The following is a 19,798-nucleotide window of genomic DNA, read 5'->3' as shown; positions in this document are numbered from 1 at the left end:
GAGCCGTGGCCGCTGGGCCCGCGCGTCCGGAGCCTGTGCTCCGCGACGGGAGAGGCCACAGCAGTGAGAGGCCCGCGTGCCGCAAAAAAATAAAAAAATAAAAAAATAAAAGATACTGTTAAAGAAAGGAAAAAAGACAAGTGACAGGGAGAAAAATAGTTGCAAAACACATATGTGATAAAGGACTTGTATCCGGAATATCTAAACAACTCTCAAAACTCCATAATAAGAGAACAAATAATTCAATTAAAAGGAAAAGTGGACAGAAGATTAAATAGATACTTGACCAAAGAGGATATACAGATGGCAGGCACACTAAAAGATACTCAACATCATTAATCATCAGGAATCTGCACAATTAAAACTGCAATGAGCTACCGCTACAAACCTCTCAGACTAGCTGAAAATGTTCCTAAAAACTGACCATACTTAGTGCTAGGGAGTACGTGGCGTAACAGGAACTCTCATACATTGCTAGTGGGAATGCAAAACGGTGCAGCCAGTTTGGGAGGCAGTTTGACAGCTTCCTATGAAGCTAAACACACATTTACCATATAACCCGGCAATACCACTCATAAGAGAAATGAAAACTTTTATTCACACAAAAGCCTGATGCAAACGTTTATAGTGGCTTTATTCATAGTTTGAAAATGGAAACCACCCAAATGTCCTTCAACTGGTGAATTAATAAACAAACTGGTGCATCCATACCATGGAACACTACTCAGTAATAACAGGGAAAGAACCACTGATACGTGCAACAACGTGGGTGATTCACAGATGCATTCTGCTAACTGAAAGAAGCCAGACCCCAAAGGCTATATACTGGATTTTTTTCACTTATATGACATTCTGGAAAAAGCAAAATTATGGGGTAGGGAAAAATTATAGGCTGCCAGGGGTTGAGAATGGAGGAGGGAAGAAATTGACTGTAAAGGGGCCTGAGGGAATATTTGGGGGTGATGGAATTGTTCCCTGTCTTGATGGTGGTGGTGATTATATAATTATATATGTTTCTCAAAACTCACAGAGCTGTACACTAAAAAGGGTGAATTTTACTGTGTGTCAACTCTACATCCATAAACCCGATCGTTCATGAAAGTTCTCTAACATGAGTTTGACGGGCTGTCTGTGTGGTCCAGGCTAATGGGGCGGGGGGCACCTGGTACCAACTCCTGTGGGCCTTGAAGGATGAAGGGTGGGCTCTGAGGGATAGTCCTAAGCTTTTCAACAGAAGCACCACCTTGGCCCAAGACCTGCTCGATTAAAAATAGCAGCTGGAAACCCCTCCCTCTGGCCTGAAGGTCATCTCAGGAGACAGGCTGGAGCCACCCCTGCTGAGCAGGCGAAAGAGTGAGGTGTTGCGCGCCAGCCTGTGCCCTCCAGGCTGCCGGGAAGGCAGGGCAGCGGGAGAGAACTGGAAGGTCAGAGCCGGCAGGAGAGGCAGGCGTCACATTCCACGCCTCGCCCAGGGCAGCACTGTGGCCCCAACAAGTGATGTCTTCTTCGAGGGGCTCCCGGTAGGACTGAGCTCCCAGAAAAGCCCAGGGTCAGTGCAGGAGGCCCCGGGGCTCTTCTCGTAGGGCCACATGGGGGTTCCAGAGCAAAGACGCAAGGGTGAGGCCCTCGCCAGGTGGCTGCTGGCCAGAGCAGCTTCTGCAGGAGTGAAAACGCCCACCTCTCCTCCCAGGCTCCCGTCCCTCCCGCAAGCCCCCCTTTGCCTGCTCTGTCCACACAGCCCCTCCAGGCCCGCAGAGGGTCCCGTGCATCTGCACACCTTCAGGGCTTACCTTATTATTTCTTTCTGCTTCTAAAAATTGCGGTTTGGTTTTGTTTAGACACCTGTATGCTGAGTACGTGAATACTTAATGAGCAGCTGACAAATACGTTAGTAGAACTTTCTGAAAAAGATAATTTGTTGATCAGAACTCTCTAACCTTTCTTAAGTGATTTTTAATTGTGGTAAAATACACAGGACATAAAATCTACCATCTGAACCCTTTTTAAGTGTTCAATTCAGTGGCATTAAATACATTCACATTGTTGTGCAACCATCACCACCACCATCCAGGCTCCTAACCTTTTTTTTTTTTTTTTTTTTTTTTTTAATTGGCTCACCGAACGGCGTGCGGGACCTACCTTAGTTCCCCGACCAGAGATCGAACCTGCACCCCCTGCAGTGGGAGTGCGGATTCTTAACCACTTTTTCATCTCCCAAAACTGAAACTCTGTCCCCATGAAACACTGTCTCCCTGCTCCACTCCCTGGGCCTGACACCCACCATCTACTTTCCGTTTCTGTGAATGTGACTCCTCTAGTCCCTCATACAAGTGGGATCATCTAGCACTTGTCCTTTCTTGCTGGTTTCTTTCACTGTGCGTAATGCTCTCAGGGTTCTTCTGTGTGGTGGCAGGGGTCAGAATTTATTCCTTTTTAAGGCTGAATAAGATTCTGGTGCATGGCCAGACCCCAGAGTGCTTTCTTTTCAAAGTCCCTCCCAGCTTTGCTATTGCTTTGTTATTGCTCTGTTTCTCCTCCTAGGTCTCCGACAGCCCTTTCCTGTGGTGGCAGCAGCCTCCTTGTAGCCCCATAGCCCGACTTCCATGCGCCCCTTAGGCAGGATGCGAAGGGCCCGGAACAGGGGGTCAGGGTGTGTGATGCACACACCATCCCTAAAGACCCTGTGGGGATGTCTCCACTGTCCCTGCTGTCAGAATCTGCCTGTCTTAACCCACGCGAGGGCTGTCCCTTCTTCCAGGCCCTGGGTGCATGTGAGGCCATGCCATGGTCACAGGACCAGGAATGGGTCATCAGGCTGGCAGTGGGGGGGAGGCCAGGGAGGCGCCAGACGGTCCTGGCCTCCTGCAGCCAAGCTTCCGAGGTGCTAGCTGGGCAGCCCTGCCAAGGTCATGTGACGTTTACATGACACCCGGTGAGGCTGCTGCGGTGACATAACCGGGGGAGGGAGGGTGGGGGTGTGTGTCCCCTGGGCACGGAGCCTGCAGCTGTGCCCAGTCCGATGGCTCTGTGCTGTGTAAATTAAAGCACTGGTCACCTGCTCTTCCATGTCACGGCTTAACCTGCGCCCTCTGACGTGACCACGGAGTCATGAGGACCGTCCCCTTCGGTGCTCTTCTGCCTTCCTTTCCCCGAGAAAGCCATTTGAGAAAACACCTACCAGCTTCCTGGGGAGGATAAGGCAGATGACCCAGTGTGAATTAGTCGAGGGACTCCCAGCGAGGACAAGCCCTTCCCAGCAGGCGTGGGGTACAGACCGTTCTGTGGGTTCGCTCATGAACGTGTTCACGCGGGGCTCTGAGGGCCAGCATCGAGCTGGACGCTGTGCCGGGGGCTTTGAATGCACTGATGGGAAACACAGCCCCAGCCCTCTTTCAACTCATTCTGCAAAAGCTTCAGTGCAAACTCCAGCTCTGTTGCCCAAAAGGCTGCTCCTGTGTAACCTGAGGCTCAGTTTAGCCATCAGTGGAATGGACGAATCAAACCTGAACTCTTTTTTTTTTTTTTTTTTTTTTTTTTGCGGTACGCGGGCCTCTCACTGTTGTGGCCTCTCCCGTTGCGGAGCACAGGCTCCGGACGCGCAGGCTCAGCGGCCATGGCTCACGGGCCGAGCCGCTCCACGGCATGTGGGATCCTCCCAGACCGGGGCACGAACCCGTGTCCCCTGCATCAGCAGGCGGACTCTCAACCACTGCGGCACCAGGGAAGCCCCAAACTTGAACTCTTGAATGGGATACCTCCGCTGGGAACAGGCTAGCTTAGCTCCCAAAGCGTGCTGAAAGCTGTTCTCTTCGTGGTGGCCGGAGCAGAAGCTGCAAGCCTGGGCTCTGGCCTAGCCCTCAGCCCAGCATGCAGACCTTCAGAGTGGGCCCACATGGAGGCTTTGGTCCGCTGGACACAGATGGAAACCACAGGCATTGTAGCCGCCAGACTCAACAGGGTCGGGGGTTCATCTGGCAGAGGAGGTGGGCCCCACCCTGTGCACACTCGACGCCAGCCCTTCAGGGGCCAGAGGGCGTGGGCTTGATGCCGGCACCAGGGCCTAGCCTGGCCTGCTAGAGTCCCCAGTACGCCCCTGAAAGCCCAGGAGTCTGGCCTCATATCAGGGTTTCCTCCCAGCCCCTGCCAGGGATGCCAGGGGCTCTACAGACCTTTGTTCTCTTTCAGTCCCCAAATTCCCCTCCCAACCCTCCCCTCCCCCACCTTCCCCACCCCTCCCCCACCCCCTCCCCCTCTTCCCCTTGCTCTTCACCATTCAGAGTGTGGCTCTGACAGCCTCAGCCACAGCTAATGGTGCTTTCAGAGAAAACTACAGCCCACCTGGGGCCTTCTCAATGCCACGTGTGGTAACCTGCAGTGTCAGAGGGGCAGCAGGGTGCCCCAGCCAGGCTCTGGAACAGCATGATGCCATGGGACCTTATGTGGATGTGGCCAAGTGGCTGCTCTGGTGACCTGGGCAGGTGGGGACACGGGGGGCTTTGGGGGACAAGGCGAGGCCTTTTTCACTGCTGCCGTCACTGGTCTGCAGGCCGGGCCTCCTGCCGGGCATCATGCAGCTCCAAATGTCATCATTCCTCCTCTGACTCAGAACAAGCATGTCTTTTTCCTGCCTAAATACTGAAAACCATCACCCCCAGTTACGAAAGGTTACAAAAGGCTCCCCCTCGACCGCCCACCCATCAGCATCAAACTTTAAAAAATGCAGGGTCTTAGGTTTTAAACCCCCAGTCGGAAAAGCAGTTTCCAGATCCCGGTGCGGGCAGGGCTGGAACCAACCTCCCTCTCCTTTCAAGTCAGGGAGAAGTGAACATGGCTGGGAGGAAAGGCTGGGCGAAGGGGCAGCCAAAGGGGAAGGGAAGAGGGAGCAGCAGGCCGCTCCGGGCCAAGCTCGCTAGTCCTCTGGCCGCAGAGGGCCCGAGAGCCGCCCAGCTCGGTGCCCGGCCGCGGAGCGCGGTGAGCGGCCGATCCAGGGCAGCCTTCCCCAGGCCTGCTGGAGCCCCGGCTGGCTGCCCCCTGCAGGCCCAGCCCCTCCCTCTGGGCTCCAGATTCTTGGTGAGAGAGAAGAAAAAGGCACCTGCCCCCGGGGAGCTGCCGGATGGAAGAGGGGCCGTGGGGCAGGCGGTCCATCACATCTGGGTCAGTGGGACCCAAACAAGTTCAGGCACTGCCCCCGCCCCCAACATCAGCAAAGCAAGGACCGGACCCAGGGGACAGGAGGGCCAAGGCAGGTGTCGGGTCCTGACGGATCAGAACCTCAGAGCCACCGAACTAGCACCAAACTGGACCCCCTCTCTGCCTGGCCTTTCCACCTCCAAGACACAAAGGCCCAGGGGCACCAGGATAGAGAAGGCGGGGTGCAAAGGGTTGAGGCGAACCCAAGCAAACTCCTGTCTCTGAGGGAGAAAGCCTCTGATGTCTGGAGCTTGGCCTCTCCCCTACCTGCCCCAGGCACCCAGAGATGCAGTCTGTGTCCCTGGGAAAACCCACTTCTGTGGAAGCTCCTGTAGCCAGTCACACTCTAGTGCAATGACTACCAAGCTTAAATGGTAGAGTTTCAGTTAGAAGGAAACAACCTCCAAGTGAGCAGCCTTCCCAGCAACCCTGAGCAGTACCCCTAAACACGCTGATGATGTTTGAGGCCACCCCTTTTTCTCTGACCTTGATCCCCTCCTCCCGCTTGGGCCAAACTGTCCCCCGTTGTCAGCTGTGAAAAGCTCACCCTCGTTTTAGGAGGAGACGGCTGAGAAGCCAGACGAACAGTTATCACGAGGGCACAGCTGCAGTGAAGACCTCTGGGCATAGGTCCTGCCTGGTGACTAGAGAAAATCCCCCACGAATCTTGCTTTCCTCCCTTGGGCAAGGCTGCTGCTGGCGGAGTCCCAGGAGATCTTGGGGAGACTGGCCTGGGTGCTGATGGTCAAGGTTATGGCCTCAGCCCCCTGCTGAGAAAGAGGAGGTAGGGTTACCACGAGGAACCTGGGGGTGCCTCAGATTCACTGGGGTTGAAGCGGGGGAGAAACATTTCCCTTTCATTGTCCCGGCAGCCTTTAGCATGAAGGAGGCCGGTGTAAAGAGCTTCCCCCCTTCCCGCTGGAGATGTTTACTTTTCAGTTAAGACACGGCAAAGGGGCTTTTCAGGGTATTCCTGCTTTGAAATAATCCATCAATGAGATGGTTAAGTATTCACCGGGCACCTACTGCACAGCGAAGTGTTTGGATGGGGATAAAAAGGCGCGAGCCAGAGAGCCTCTGCTTGGGATAATGGGTCCGGCTGAGGAGACAGAAAGAAATGTACGAGCCCATTAAAGCCACAGGGCAAGAATATGATTAAGTATGCATAAATCCTTTTTGGAAAAAGAAAAGGTATTCATAAATAAATGAAAGTAAGATAAGATAAGGAGGCTGATACACAGCAGAGCAAACACGGCAGTGCTGTAGGCGCGGTGAGGGCGGGGCTCTTGGACGAGGCTCTTGGACGAGGCTCTTGGACGAGGCTCTTGGACGAGGCTGGTCTTTGCCAACGATGACGATTAGATAAATGGGGGGAGGTGGGGGGAGGGAAGCTAGAGGGTGGTGGAGGGGGATAGTGGTTGGCTGCCATCATCTGTCACAAAGTACTGCCCGCAAACTGCAAAAACAGGAAGCCCCAAAAGGAGACTGCCATGCCGGCCGATAGTTTGCTGCATCCGAGATGCATAAAACAGTCCCACTGATATCTTAAAATGCAGTTCGGAGCAATGTGGCCTCTGTCTTAATATTTAGTAGGAAAGGGGTCATTGAATAAGTCATTGCAAAATATTTTCTTTCCCCCAAAGGAGAATGGGAGGGGACTTTTAGCAGCCCTCTCTCTGGCACCCCGATCTTTTAAACTGAGTGAATTAAGCATCGTCTAGGGTAGGCTCAGTTCCGGGTGCTGGAGACAATGGGCAAAAGAGAAGCGGCCCCGTCCTCGTGGAGCCTGGATTTTGAGACCCCGGCTCGGTATATGCGGGTCTGAGGAACAGCAGCCTGGCATCGCCCCTCAGAGCTCCCGCTCTTGGCATCCTCATCGCTCAGGGATTAGTCGGGCCCCTTCCCCTCTCCCAGTCCTCAGGGGCTGCTGCCCAGGGAAGAAGCCTCACTGGAGCCAGCAGGTGACACCCACTAGAGCGGTCGCTGGGCCAAGGGTGGCTCTGAACCGAAATGCGGGATTATCCAAATTCTCCCTCCAGAGTCTGCAGCTGGGCTGCCCAGGAGCTGGTCACTAGCCACGGGTGGATGTTTACATTTAAAATTAAATAAGGTCCAATGTTCAGTTCCTCATTGCTGCTACGGGTTGAACTGTGTCCCCCAAAAGGATACGTTGAAGTTCTAAGCCCCCAAAACCGGTGACTGTGACCTTATGGGGACCCTATGGTCTTTACAGAGATAATCAAGTTAAGATGAGGTCATTAGGCTGGGCCCTAATCCAACATGACTGGTGTCCTTATAGGAAGGGGGAAATCTGGATACAGATACGCAGGGGAGGATGCCACGTGAGGATGGAGGCAGAGATGGGAATGAGGCAGCTGCAAGCCAAGGAACACCAACGAGTGCCAGATGCTGGGACACAGGCCTGGAAGATTCTCCCTCAGAGCCTATAATAGAAGCCGACCTTCTGACACCTTGATTTTAGACTTCCAGCCTCCAGAACCATGAGAGACAAAGTCCCGTTGCTTTAAGCCACCCGGTTTGTGGTGCCTTGTTACAGCAACCCCAGGAACAGGTGCACTGTCCATATTTGTGGCGGCCAGTGGCTACCATCTTGGACAGCACAGGCATAGGACGCATCATTTTGCACAAAGTTCTACTGGACAGTGTTGTTCTACAACATGCCTTTGTAATAAGAAAGGCACAATGATTAAGAGTTCAATTTTCAGAAAAAGTCAACTTTTGTTGGGTTAGCCCGAGCTCGTTTTCCACATTCCCAATATCCCTGGTCCCTGTCCTTCGAAAGGGAGGGAGGCCACTCCCCCCCGCACGGTCAAAGGGGCCTCCAAAGGCACTCATTGGCTCTTCTCCCTGATGCGGGAAAGTAGACCTTGACATTTCAGCCAGTCCTCATCAATGCCGACAGGGGACAGGCTGGGGTGCAGGTCCGCCCTGAGCCCGAGAGCCAGATCCACACAACGAGCCCATGCCTGAAGGCTCGCCAGTTGTGTTCCCATCTGCTCGTCTAACTTATCTCTTATACAGGTTTGATTTCTCTCCTCATCCGCCAGTAAGCCCATCAAGGGCACACCGTATCCATTCTGCGCACAGACAAATGCAACTCTGAGCTTTAACAATCACCTGCTAATAACTTGGTCCTCAGGACGGAGCACTCACAGTCCCAAGAACCCCAAGTTAAAACATCCAAATGACTGGATAAGACAGTAGCATGAATTAATTGTGATTGTGTGAAGGATGAGCGATGTGACTGGGGGGGCTGGGATGATGGTAAGCAGGGGAGACCAGAGACCAGAGGTATCCTGGGAGGGGCTCAAGTTCAGGACTGCAGATGAGCCCCCAAGGCCAGAAGCTGGAGGTTACAGCCAGAGAACTGCAACAAAGTAAAGTGAATGTCCAGCTGCCAATGGCACAGCTTTGCCTCCAAGCATCCTTACACATCCTTGGCACTGCTCATTTCTCCCTGGATCTGTTTTCTCCCTCCAGTGAAGCATGCACCAGGTTGCCCAAAGAGAAAGGGAACCCTGGGCAGAAAGACCCCCACCCACCCTGCCCTCCCTTCCAGTCTCTCACAATCGCTGAGAGCAGCTCAACCTTCTTCAATGCCATTTCAAGTTCTTTGACTCACTCATCAGTGGGTACCAGAGGCACAGAAGGGAAAGGGAAAAAGTGGCTCTTCTCTGCCATGATGAATAACCCTCTGCAGCTGCTCTAAGCAAGAAAATCTGTTTGCAGAACTCCCCCGCTGCTTCTCCGGTGTGTTTCCAACTTATTTTACCAATGGGCCAATAAATCAGTGTTCTCAACCCGCTAGCATCTCCAGCCCAGACAGCAGCAATTCTGCTCCCAAGCTCCGGCCCAGGAGGTGGCGGCTCCCCCTCTCTCCTCCATCTGTATTATCGATGAAATGAACTCGACAGCATTCCTCCTCTCGTATCACCTTGCTACTCGTGGCTTTAAAAAACGTTTTAGGGGCTTCCCTGGTGGCGCAGTGGTTGAGAGTCCGCCTGCCAATGCAGGGGTCACAGGTTCGAGCCCTGGTCCGGGAAGATCCCACATGCCGCGGAGCGACTAAGCCCGTGCGCCACAACTCCTGAGCCTGCGCTCTAGAGCCCACGCGCCACTACTGAGCCTGCGTGCCACAACTGCTGAAGCCCGCGCACCTAGAGGCCGTGCTCTGGAACAAGAGAAGCCACGGCAATGAGAAGCCCGTGCACCGCAACGAAGAGTAGCCCCCGCTTGCCGCAACTAGAGAAAGCCCGCGCGCAGCAACGAAGACCCAACGCAGCCAAAACTAAATAAATAAATAAGCATTTTATTGGAGCATAATGCAGAAAAATGTACCAATCTTGAGTGTACGACTGGATGAATTTGCACAGAGTGAGTGCATCCGTGGCAGCAGCTCTCAGTTAAGGAACAGAATGGCACCAGGTCCCAGAAGCCCCTCGGAGGCACCACTCACCGCTGAAGATAATCATGATTCTAACATCATATGTGAGTCTTGCCTGTTTCGTGTTTTATGTTCTTTTACGTCAGGCTCCTCTTGCTCGTATTATTTGTGAGGTTTGCCATACTTGCTGCACGTGGCTGTAGACCGTTTATTCACGTTGCCACACAACGTTCTGTCATGTGAGCTTACTGCAGCGTACTTAAGATTTGGACTGCTGTGGGCATCTGGGGAGTGTCTGCATTGGGACTATTACAAACGATGCCATCTGAACGTTCGGGCACGTGTTCACAAAAGGCATGCACACTTTCTCTGGGGGGTGCTGCTTGCCTTTATCTGAGGTCTGTATTCAGCAGAAAAATCTCACAGGACAGGAAAAGAGGGAAGGAGACCAGCACTGGAGCATTTGTGGAACCTCTGCGTTGTGCGGGGCTACACGTTTCGTCTAAGGGAGCCCAGCACCGTGTGTGAGGGAGGTATTTATCCCTCTGTGGATGCCAAGGCTTGGGGGGTGGGGGAGGGATGTTACTGGTCAGAAAAGCACAGTAGGAGTAAGGCTGCGGAGTGGTGGGGACCAGGTTTTGAACCCAAGTCTGACCAACCCCCGAACCTAGGACTCAGCAGACACAGCATGTCCAGTTAGTGCTCAACGGTCCTATCCCTGGCAGCCTCAGCAACAGGAAACAAAGAACCCTGAGCTGAACGAGGGTTTTTTTCTTTTTTTTTTGAGTATCAGATACTATCTACTGTAAGATACACCACTGAATTGACCAGCCAAATGTCAAACTCATTTCTAATGATGAGCAGGTTAATGAGAATTTCTCAAGGTTCCGATAAAACATAAAGGCAACTGGGATGTACTTTCAGCTGCCCCGAGCAGAGGCCCCGGGGCGTCTGAAATACATGATGAAATGTTCTCTTATCAAGCTGCTGGTATCAGAGTCCAAGCAGGATGTCAGGTTTCCTTTTCATTCCTGCTGATAAGAGAAGGGCCCAAATTATTGCGTTTGTTCCCTTTTCTCAGTCTGGTCATAAAACACACACACACACACACACACACACACACACACACACACAAACAGATGTACAAGAATCAGAAGTTAATCCTGCTGGTAAAGTTGGTTGTCCGAGCACTAAGCCCCAAACAGGATTAGTCCAGCAGACTGAACACACAGCAGCATCCCCTGCCAACATCGTCCATCACACAGCGCTGGCCCTGGGGACCGTGGGGTGCGTTCCCGCTGCAACCGAGCTGTCCCTGATAGACACTCCTTAGGGAGACAGGCAGTGAGGGGGCTGGGTCGGTACACACGGGTACCTAATATGATGTTATGAATACACGGAAGATTGTTTTGTGGCTTTATCGTGCTACGCTGTGATCTCCCTGGGTGAGGCCGTGTCTCTCTGTCCGGCAGGGATGGAAGGGGAAGCTGTCCCCGACTCCTAAGCTCAGCCGATCTGGGAGCCTGACTTAGGATGCACGTGTCCCCATCAGCCCAGCTCTTGATTTGCTTTCTTACGTAAGGGGACGTGGCACAAGGCTGTGCCCAGGCAGCTGAGCAGCTGCAGGTCCAGGAAGGGAAACCGGGACTTTTCAGAGAGAAGGGGGTGTGAGAGTCAGTGCAGTCAGTTTTTACAAGGGCCCAGAAAGAAAACAATCCTATGGTCCAAAAGATCAGCCCCCTGAGGCCCTCCTGGAGCTTCTAAGGATTTGGGTGAATTTCCACCTCTGTCTGAGTGCCCAGGCTCTGAGGCTCATCCTGGGTTAAAGCAAGGGCCACAGGTCTGCCTGTTCTCCTGGGGCATGCTCTAAGTCAGCTTCAGGCCCGCAGGGGTCTCAGGGACAGGGCTGGCCTCCAACGCCACCTCTCCTATTGCCTCTTTACTGGACAGCTGCACACACCAGCTTAGGGCTGTGCCCCCTGACTCCCAAGAACAGGGCCACTGAAGGTAGGACTTCAGGCTTGGAGCCTGGGTCTCCTGAGCCCTGCTGGTCAGGGGAAAGATGAAACAAGGTCTGTGGAAATGCCTTGTCAGGCAGGTCAGAAACAGACGGCATCTTGCCTTGGAGTGAAAGGTGCAATACCAAACTATTTAGCTAGTGTCAGTGTGACCTGGGGCTGCAGCTCCCCATCAGAGGGAAAACCAGCCCAAATGGGTTTGGATCGGACAAGGGGAGCCCCTGCTCACAGGCAGCTTCAACCACCAAGCCGTGTCAAAGGCCCCATTTCTCCAAGCCAATTAAGGCCTTCCCAATGACGCCCAGGGACACAACTGACAGAGCAAACTACAAAGCACTGAAAATGACCTATGCCATCAGTAGGGGACCAGGGACAGGGTGTGACTTAGCCATCTCCACGGCAGTCACACCCTGGGCCCCCTGCCTTCCTGCAGCCCCAGCTGTGGCGGCGGGTTGTGATGCCACAGTGTGCCGGGTGCAGCCGGAGTCCTTGGGCCTGTGTGGCCCATTTGCTCTTGCCACGAGGCTGCCACCTGGCCTGTCCTGGCTGGTGTCCTGGCTGGTGTCCTGGCTGCAGTGTATGAGAGGGGCCCCAAGGACGCTGGAGGGAAGCTGCCTGCGGGAGACCCAGGCCAGTGCAGGCTGAGCCTCGGCCACCCACAGTGGTGTTGCCGAGGCATGCAAAGAAGGCTCACGAGAGTGTGTGTGTGTGGGGGGGGGATGCTGCCTGGACGGTCAGGGATGCATATCCTAGAAAGATGCGATTAGAATGCTTTAGTTGAAGGGCAAGCAGCAGTTCTTTTGAAAACTCAACTGACGAGAAAGCGCATATTCCCCAGCCCTTGTATTAAGTGGCTATTCCGTATCAGGCATTGTTTGGGGCGATCTACAAACAGTAGCTGATTTAATCTCACCACACCCCTTGAGGGAGGCTTTGTGGCCCCTGAGACAAGAGGAAGTACCAGGAGATCACATGACTTTCCTGAGGCACCAAAGCTGGGCAGAGTCAGAGCTGCGGAGAACTCATGCCGTCTGGCCCCAGAGCCCGGGCTCTGAGCCACTGGCCTCTCTGCCTGTTGGCCCCGGGGCACCAAAGGAGAAACCAAGGCTTCCTTGTGGGAGGGAATAAGTAGTTAGAGGTGAGGGAGCCAGAAAACCTGTTCACGGCCCTGGACCTGGAAGTCAGGCTCCCCGCTTGTCCTGCCTTTATCCAGTGAGATCCTCCAAATGTCCCCTTCACTAGCGCCCCCAGGCTATGAAACGGGTCCTGAAGGGGTCAGAGCATCGTCCCATGAGGGACACTGATAAACTGTAAAGTGAGTCCAGGAGGACACCAAGGGGAAAACGGGGGCCAGAGTGTGTGCAACCGCCAGCAATCTGCTTCGCTCAGATGCACCCTGGAAGGCAAACTGGTTTTATAACGTCATTGGCTGAAGCCTTCCCCACTTGCTTCCAAGATATGCATTCACAAGAAAGATGCAAACCTGCTTGGCAGGAGCGTTAGCTGTGGCAGCGACAGCAGCTCAGGCCGATGTCCCTGCAGGCTGCCTCCAGAACATGCTCTGGCCATTGCTTATACCGTTCAGACCTGACCCTGAGGGCACTGTGGTTCCCTTGGCCTCTGGGCCAGGACTGCAAGGAGAAGGGTGCTTGAATACACACTCCAGAGGTGTCTACCTACAGGGAGGATGCAGCTGTCAGGCCCAGCCCTGCCTCTGCCTCAGGATGCACGAACAAGGTCCCTGCCACCTGTAGCCTCCCCGGGAGCTCCAGCCCTGCAAGCACTCCGTTTCACCAGGTAAAACTCAGGGAGGGACCAAGAGTTGTTCACTCACCCAGAACGCTGAGCGTCGGTCAGAGGACAAGCTCACGCACCTGGGTAAAAACAGGGTCATGTCCCTGGAACCCAGTCCCCCTCTCTCAGACTCTTCCCAGGCTGGAGGGGCTTTGTCCGGGGAGTAACAGCAATGTCTGCTCGACCCTGATGGGGCCATCCTTGGGGGTCGTCGGTAGGCATCGTGGGGCAGCGTAGCGGGGGTACTGCCGCTGCCACATTTCCAGGGTCCCTCATCCTGACCAGCGGCTGGAGAAGCCCCCGCTGATTTGCGGGACCATTGAGTGATCTTCTGAGAAACTCACTCATGCTTCCCCTGCTTGCGTGCCAGCCTCCCAAGGATCCCCAAGGCTGGAGGAGGTGGAGGGTTGATGGGGCCGTTGCCTCGGGGGGAGAGCAGCGGAAACGCAAAGGCCAAATGCTCTCTTCTGGGTGGGGATGCTGAGAGGTGAACAGCACAGGCCTGAGCACCCCACCCAACCCTGCCAGCCTGTGCCCTGGGAGCCCGAGGGCTGGGTCGGGCCCTGGAAGAGGTCCCCGAGCCCCCGCGGTGGGAAATGCAGGGCACACAGAGGACCGAGCACCTGACCAGGAGCCAGGTTAGACAAGGCCAGCCAGTGACCTGGGCCCAGGGCAACACAGGGCTCCAGGCGGGCTGGCCAGGGCCCAGTGCAAAGCCCAGGCTCAGGGCAGCAGTGGCCCAAGGGCACGGGAAGCCCCAACAGCTAACGGGGCATTATTAAGCAAGAAAACTCTCACCACACCCTAAAAGGGTGGGGAAAGGGCGTGGAAGGACAATGTACAGAGCATGACCTTGGCAAGGCCCCGCCCCCGCCAACACACCCTGGGACGTGACTCCAGCCATCACCTGTCACAGAGCACCGTGCTGCCTCCACTGTAAAGTTGGGATACCACAGTAGGAAGAGATGGGATTTATTCACTCAAGGTCACTGGGCTGAGCTGGACTTGAACCCAGGACTACCTGGCTCCAGAACTCAAATTGCTTCTCTCCTCATGCTCTCCATGTAGCCAACTACTGTCCAATATTGTGAAGGGAAAGTAGGATGAATGTTCTTCTTTTTTTTTTTTTAAAGACAGGCCTAATTAATGAGCTCAGAATTCTAGTAACTACTGGTATCTAGGCTTACCCTCAGCAAAACTGTTCGTGAGGTGCTCCGTTACCTCTGTGTCTTCCTACCACAATCTGAGGCTGGGGGGTGGGAGGTGCCTGCTGGCCTGACTCAGGAGATGGTTCCCAGGGCTGCCAGCTGCAGGAGGGGAGCCCGGGGAAAATCAGGCTCCTGTCACCAAAAATGGCACTTGATGGTGAGCATCTACAACTAGGGTCAACCACACGCTCAGTTGGGGTCCAACTGCCAACAGAAGGTGTGACAAGGTTCTCCTACCTCAATCTTTATCTTTTGTGGAGGTTTACATACAGCTTGATGATTCAGAGAAGAAAAATGCTGTACCCTGCAAATTTGTTCCACTTGCGTTTACATTTTCCATCACTCATTTGGGTACAGGGTATTTTCAGCAGATTCCCAGCATCCAAAGCAAACTGTATTTATGGGCTGTCCTTGTGTTCAGGCCATGGGGGAGGGGGAGCAAACTGCTTTGGGTGTTCCCTCTACAAACACTCTCTGCCCTGCTGAATGGACCTTCCTCTGGAGCTGAAGAGGTTTCTAATTTCTCCTTTCTGTGGCCGGATATTTAAATCAAGGCAGGATAACAAAATATGCTGAACCTGGAGAAGGAAGACTCAAGTGCAAAAATCCCAGAAGGACTGGGGGTGGGGTGTCAGTGAGGAAAGAGTTCTGAATCTGACATTTCAGAAACCAGATAGGCTAGTTTGCAAATCTACACGCCCCAAACTGTCTTCTGGGAGTGGAGAGAATCATGGATCCCTTACCAAGGCAGCCTTGATCCTTTAATTCTGGTCTCTCAGGACACATCTCTGGCTTGCAAGCCAGACTGTGAATTAGCAGTTTTTTAAAGGACGCGTTGCCAGGTCTCTTGCATGTGTGCAGTGCAGTTTTTTTTTTACTTTTTGGTATGAAAATTTAAACCCATTGACAAGTAGAGCAGAATCATGACATTCCACTTTCCCATCACCCACCGTCAACAACTACCAACTCATGAAGACGGTATGTAAGTGTCGTCACTCCGACACCTGCATTGGAATTACTTAGAAGTCTTGTCAAAAATGCAAACTCCTGGGGCTGCCCTGGTGGTGTGGTGGTTAAGAATCCGCCTGCGATGCAGGGGACACGGGTTCGAGCTCTGGTCCGGGAAGATCCCACATGCCGCAGAGCAACTAAGCCCGTGCGCCACAACTACTGAGCCTGAACTCTAGAGGCCACGTGCCACAATTACTGAGCCCACGTGCCACAACTACTGAAGCCCGTGCGCCTAGAGCCCGTGCTCCACAAGAGAAGCCACCACGATGAGACGCCTGTGTACTGCAAGGACGAGTAGCCCGCTCTCGCTGCAACTAGAGAAAGCCTGAGCGCAGCAACGAAGACACAATGCAGCCAAAAATAAATAAATAAATAAATAAATAAATTTATTTTAAAAAATGCAAACTCCTGGACCCCACCCCAGACCACATATATCACAGTTTAGGGGGTCAAGTTTAAGAATCTGTACTTTTCCCCGCCCATCCCCTAGAGGATTCTCATTGACGGAGAAGGGTTTACCGGTGTGGGTAGAGAATCCTGGCCTTGGGTCCCTGCTCTGCCATTTACTAGCCAAGTAACTTGAATAAGTCTCTTTTTTCTCAGCTCACGTCTCCATCTGAACATAGATATTAGAGTGGCATTGTGCGGAGTAAAGAAGACAGTGTAAGAAAAGTGCCTGACATAACAGTAAATGTTCATTAAACACCCAATGCTGTTATTAACATTCTTCGCTTATGTTTGGCTTCCAAGCGCCAAGGAAAATGGACACCAAGATGGAGATTTTGCAAGGGTTTCCAAGGGACAGCTTCATCCAAATCCATGAGCCCAGCCATGTCTTGGGGCCAAGGTAGAGCCGTATGCATGTCTGTTTAGGGCCATTGACCAACAGAGAAACAAACAACACACAAGCCAGGTTGATATTAACCCCCAGGGGTCAGACATGACACTAAACCCACGGTTCCCTTGTCCTTTAACTCAGAGATCGAAGGAAGATACATGTGGAAGCGTTTACTGTTAGACGTTCAGTACGTTTGCCAAGGGAATGGATAGAGACCTTCGTCTGGTAAGAATGCCGTGTCATTCCAGCCCCCTTTGTGTGCCGGGGCGTTCATTAGAGAAGCAGGGGGCTGGGCAGAGCAAGCCCACCTTGTCCAGATGGGGCCTGAACCCACCAGCCCTGGTCTCATCAGCTCAGGGCTCACACCACCAGAGCCCACCAAGCACAACCTGAAATGCAGCCCAGTCCTGCACATAACAGGTGCATAATAATCACTTAAAGAAGGCAGATGGGGGGGGGCGTGTTTCCCATTATGTTGATGTGGAAACTGAGGCTTAGGCATCACCAAGACTGTAATGTGGCTCCACAGAAATTCATTTTGCAAGGCACAGAGATTAATAAAAATTCTATCAGTTAGTGGTATGAATTCCTCTAAGGAAAACAGTTTCTAAACACTTCAGAAAACATGTAGATCTGAGGCAAGCAACTGACTCAAAGATGTGCACTTCTATGGGGCAGGTGAGGGCACATACCGAGCCGGGTGGGGTTCGGGGTGTGGGGAGGGACAGTGGTTACACCTTTAGCCTCTGTAACCTTTTCTAGAAATAAGTGTTGGCAGCAGCAAGAGAAGCAGTGACTTGCCCCGTAAGAATCTGGGGAAACAAAAGAAGGAACGAGGTTGCCCTGTTGTCACCTGCAGGGAGACAGAAATAAGAGTTTACTCTAATTTAACAAGAAGAACCTTTTTGGAGAAACTCCAAGAGAAGAGAATGGTGGGAAAACGGTCATCCAAGGACACAAAGCAGGGAGCTACAAACACCCTTCCACACACGGTTTACGGGAAGGGTGGCCGGGCTTCGGCCCCGTTCCAGATCATCCTTGCAATCCCGCTGCAGCTGTTGGACTGGTTCCCTGTGTCGCCCAGCTGGTAGAGTGCTGGTGTACGTATGCTGGTCCACACACGTGCCCATTATCTGTGCCACGGAGGTGAGAAAACCTTACCTCTGGATAGTTTTTAGGAACCAAGAAACAGATCTGTTCTTGGTGTGCTGAAAATAGTGGGGTTTTTTTTTTTAGGCTACAAAGCTAATCACCCAGCCTGAGACTTGGTGACTTACCAAGAAGTATTACCACATGGGCGATGTCTCCTGGCAGCTGGTCTCAACCTTTCTGGAGACCTCCCTCAAGTCCACTGTCCTGATGTTGGGAGGGCTTTGTCAGTTCTGCCCACCCAGCATCTGTCAAATCTTCACTATGCTTGGGCTCTAGAATGGGAGAGGGGCTCAAAAACTCACTTTCCCAGCCCCCCAGGGGCTGCGGTGGCAAGCCCCCACGGGACCTAGACTGATGGGTGGACGTCCTGGGCCAGACTCAGCACCTGCTGCACAGAAGTAGGTGCAAAGCAGGATCCCCTGGTTTCCAGAGGTGGGTGGCTGTCTTAGTCTGCTTGGGCTGCCATACATAACACAACACCACAGACTGCGTGGAGTAAACAACAGAAATTTATTTTCCCACTTCCCTGAGGCTGGGAAGTCCAAGATCAAGGTACCAACATGGTCAAGTTCTGCTGAGAGAAATCTCTCTCTCTTCCTCTTGTTATAAGGCCACCAATCCTATGGGATTAGGTTTCCATGCTCTGACCTCATTTAACCTTAATTATCTCCTAAAAGCCTTATCTTCAAATACAGTTACATTAAAGGTTAGAGGTTCAACATATGAATTTGGAGCAGGGGGCGGGGACACAATTCAGTCCATAGCAGTGCAAAAGTCCTGCTGGTATGTCCAGGGCCTGGCACGGGGTCATGGTGTCCACGTCCAGCACTGTGTGGGGGTCCAGTGTCCTTGCTCTGGACTCTGGGCACTTCTTGGGAGTACCCAGCCTGGTTCTTTGCATCCTGGGGATTCTGTGAGCTACTCAATACGCTTTAATACATTTTGGAGGGTCCACTTAAACAAGCTAGAACTCATTTCTAGGCCTGTGGCTAGGAGCTCCAATTGACGCCAGGCCCAATGGGACCCCCTTCCATGGAGTCCAAGGCTGACTTCCCAGTGGGATTTTCCAGTTCTCACTCACCAGATCTGAGTGTGGGCTGGCAGGCCCCCCGCCCCTCCCCCACCCCTTTCTGTTTAAGAACTTGCGTCCTCTCTCTTTTCCGCATCAGCCTCTTGAGCCTGAAAGGGCTGCCTGTTGCCCTCTGCCTTCGCAGCTCAGAGCTCACAGCCTGCCAGGTGACCAGGGGTTTCTCAATCACAGCGGATTCCTGCTCTCTCCCTCAACAACTAGTCCTGGAGGCCCTATTAAGCATAAGGCCCTGAAACTTGGGAAATGCAGGGTATGGAGGGAAGTGCCTGAAATGTCGCCCCCGCCAACCGTTGCCCAGAGACCACGTGTATCTTCTGAGGAGCTGAGCAATGCAAGCAGCGTCAGTGCCAGACGGCAAAGCTCCCCAGCCCGGAGAGAACTCTGTAGCCCGTCCCCAGGCTCGGCCGGGCCCAGCTCCTTGCACGAGCTGCCACGTTGGGCGGGCAGATGCACCGCTCAGGCCTCCTGCTGGAGAGCACACTCCTCGCTCCCCTCCACCCCGAGGCCATGGCTACGACTGGTGTGGAGCGAGGGCAGGCCTGATCCTGCAGGAGGGGACGTGGCACTTGAAGCAGCAATGCCCGTCTACCTGGCCGGAGCCTCCTCTGAAATGGGCAGCTGTCTGGGGCTCTCACTACCCATCCTCCCGTCCCCTCGGTCCCCAGTGTCAGAGCTGCGTCCAGCCCAGGGCTCTCCCTGCCCGTCCCTGCTTCCTCCCTTTATCCTTCCTGGGAGGTCACTCACTCAATGCTGAATTCCACCCTGACATCTGCCCCTCACAGCACACCAAGGCTCCACTTCCTACCCGGGCTCTGTTATTGTTCAAGCCTGTCTGAGTTAGGCTTTTTGTTGCTTGTAGCCCACGAGTGACCTAAGTAGGAGATTCTATCTAATAGACCGACACCATGGGCCTTCCGGAGTGAGTCGATGGTGCTGGCTGAGGAGTCTGGTCTGCAGCAACTAAAGCTTTGTGTCTGTGTCCTTTCTGCTATTTGTGGAAAACAATTTTCTTAAAATAGATAACTCAGAACAGACCTTGACACCCTGAAGTCACACACTCAGAGTGTCTGCTTTTTTTTTTTTTTTTTTTTG

The 19,798-nt window shown here is 53.3% G+C and overlaps 1 protein-coding gene across 4 annotated transcripts in view; it reads right to left on the bottom strand.

The window, feature by feature from the left end:
* PRKAG2 (protein kinase AMP-activated non-catalytic subunit gamma 2) overlaps positions 1-19,798 on the bottom strand; it is a 287,757-nt gene that overhangs the window by 122,873 nt on the left and 145,086 nt on the right. For 2 of the 4 annotated variants that reach the window (XM_007469804.1, XM_007469807.1), the window contains one exon: positions 3,462-3,467. The exons of the other annotated variants lie outside the window; for them this stretch is intronic. In XM_007469804.1, the coding sequence (XP_007469866.1) occupies positions 3,462-3,467 (6 nt within the window). The remainder of the gene's footprint in view (positions 1-3,461; positions 3,468-19,798) is intronic. 4 annotated transcript variants of the gene reach the window in all.

This window comes from Lipotes vexillifer, unplaced genomic scaffold, assembly GCF_000442215.2.
Source record: "Lipotes vexillifer unplaced genomic scaffold, Lipotes_vexillifer_v1.1 scaffold472, whole genome shotgun sequence".
Taxonomy (NCBI): domain Eukaryota; kingdom Metazoa; phylum Chordata; class Mammalia; order Artiodactyla; family Lipotidae; genus Lipotes; species Lipotes vexillifer.
Note: the sequence above shows the minus strand (reverse complement) of the source record. Positions and strands in the feature narration are given on the sequence as shown.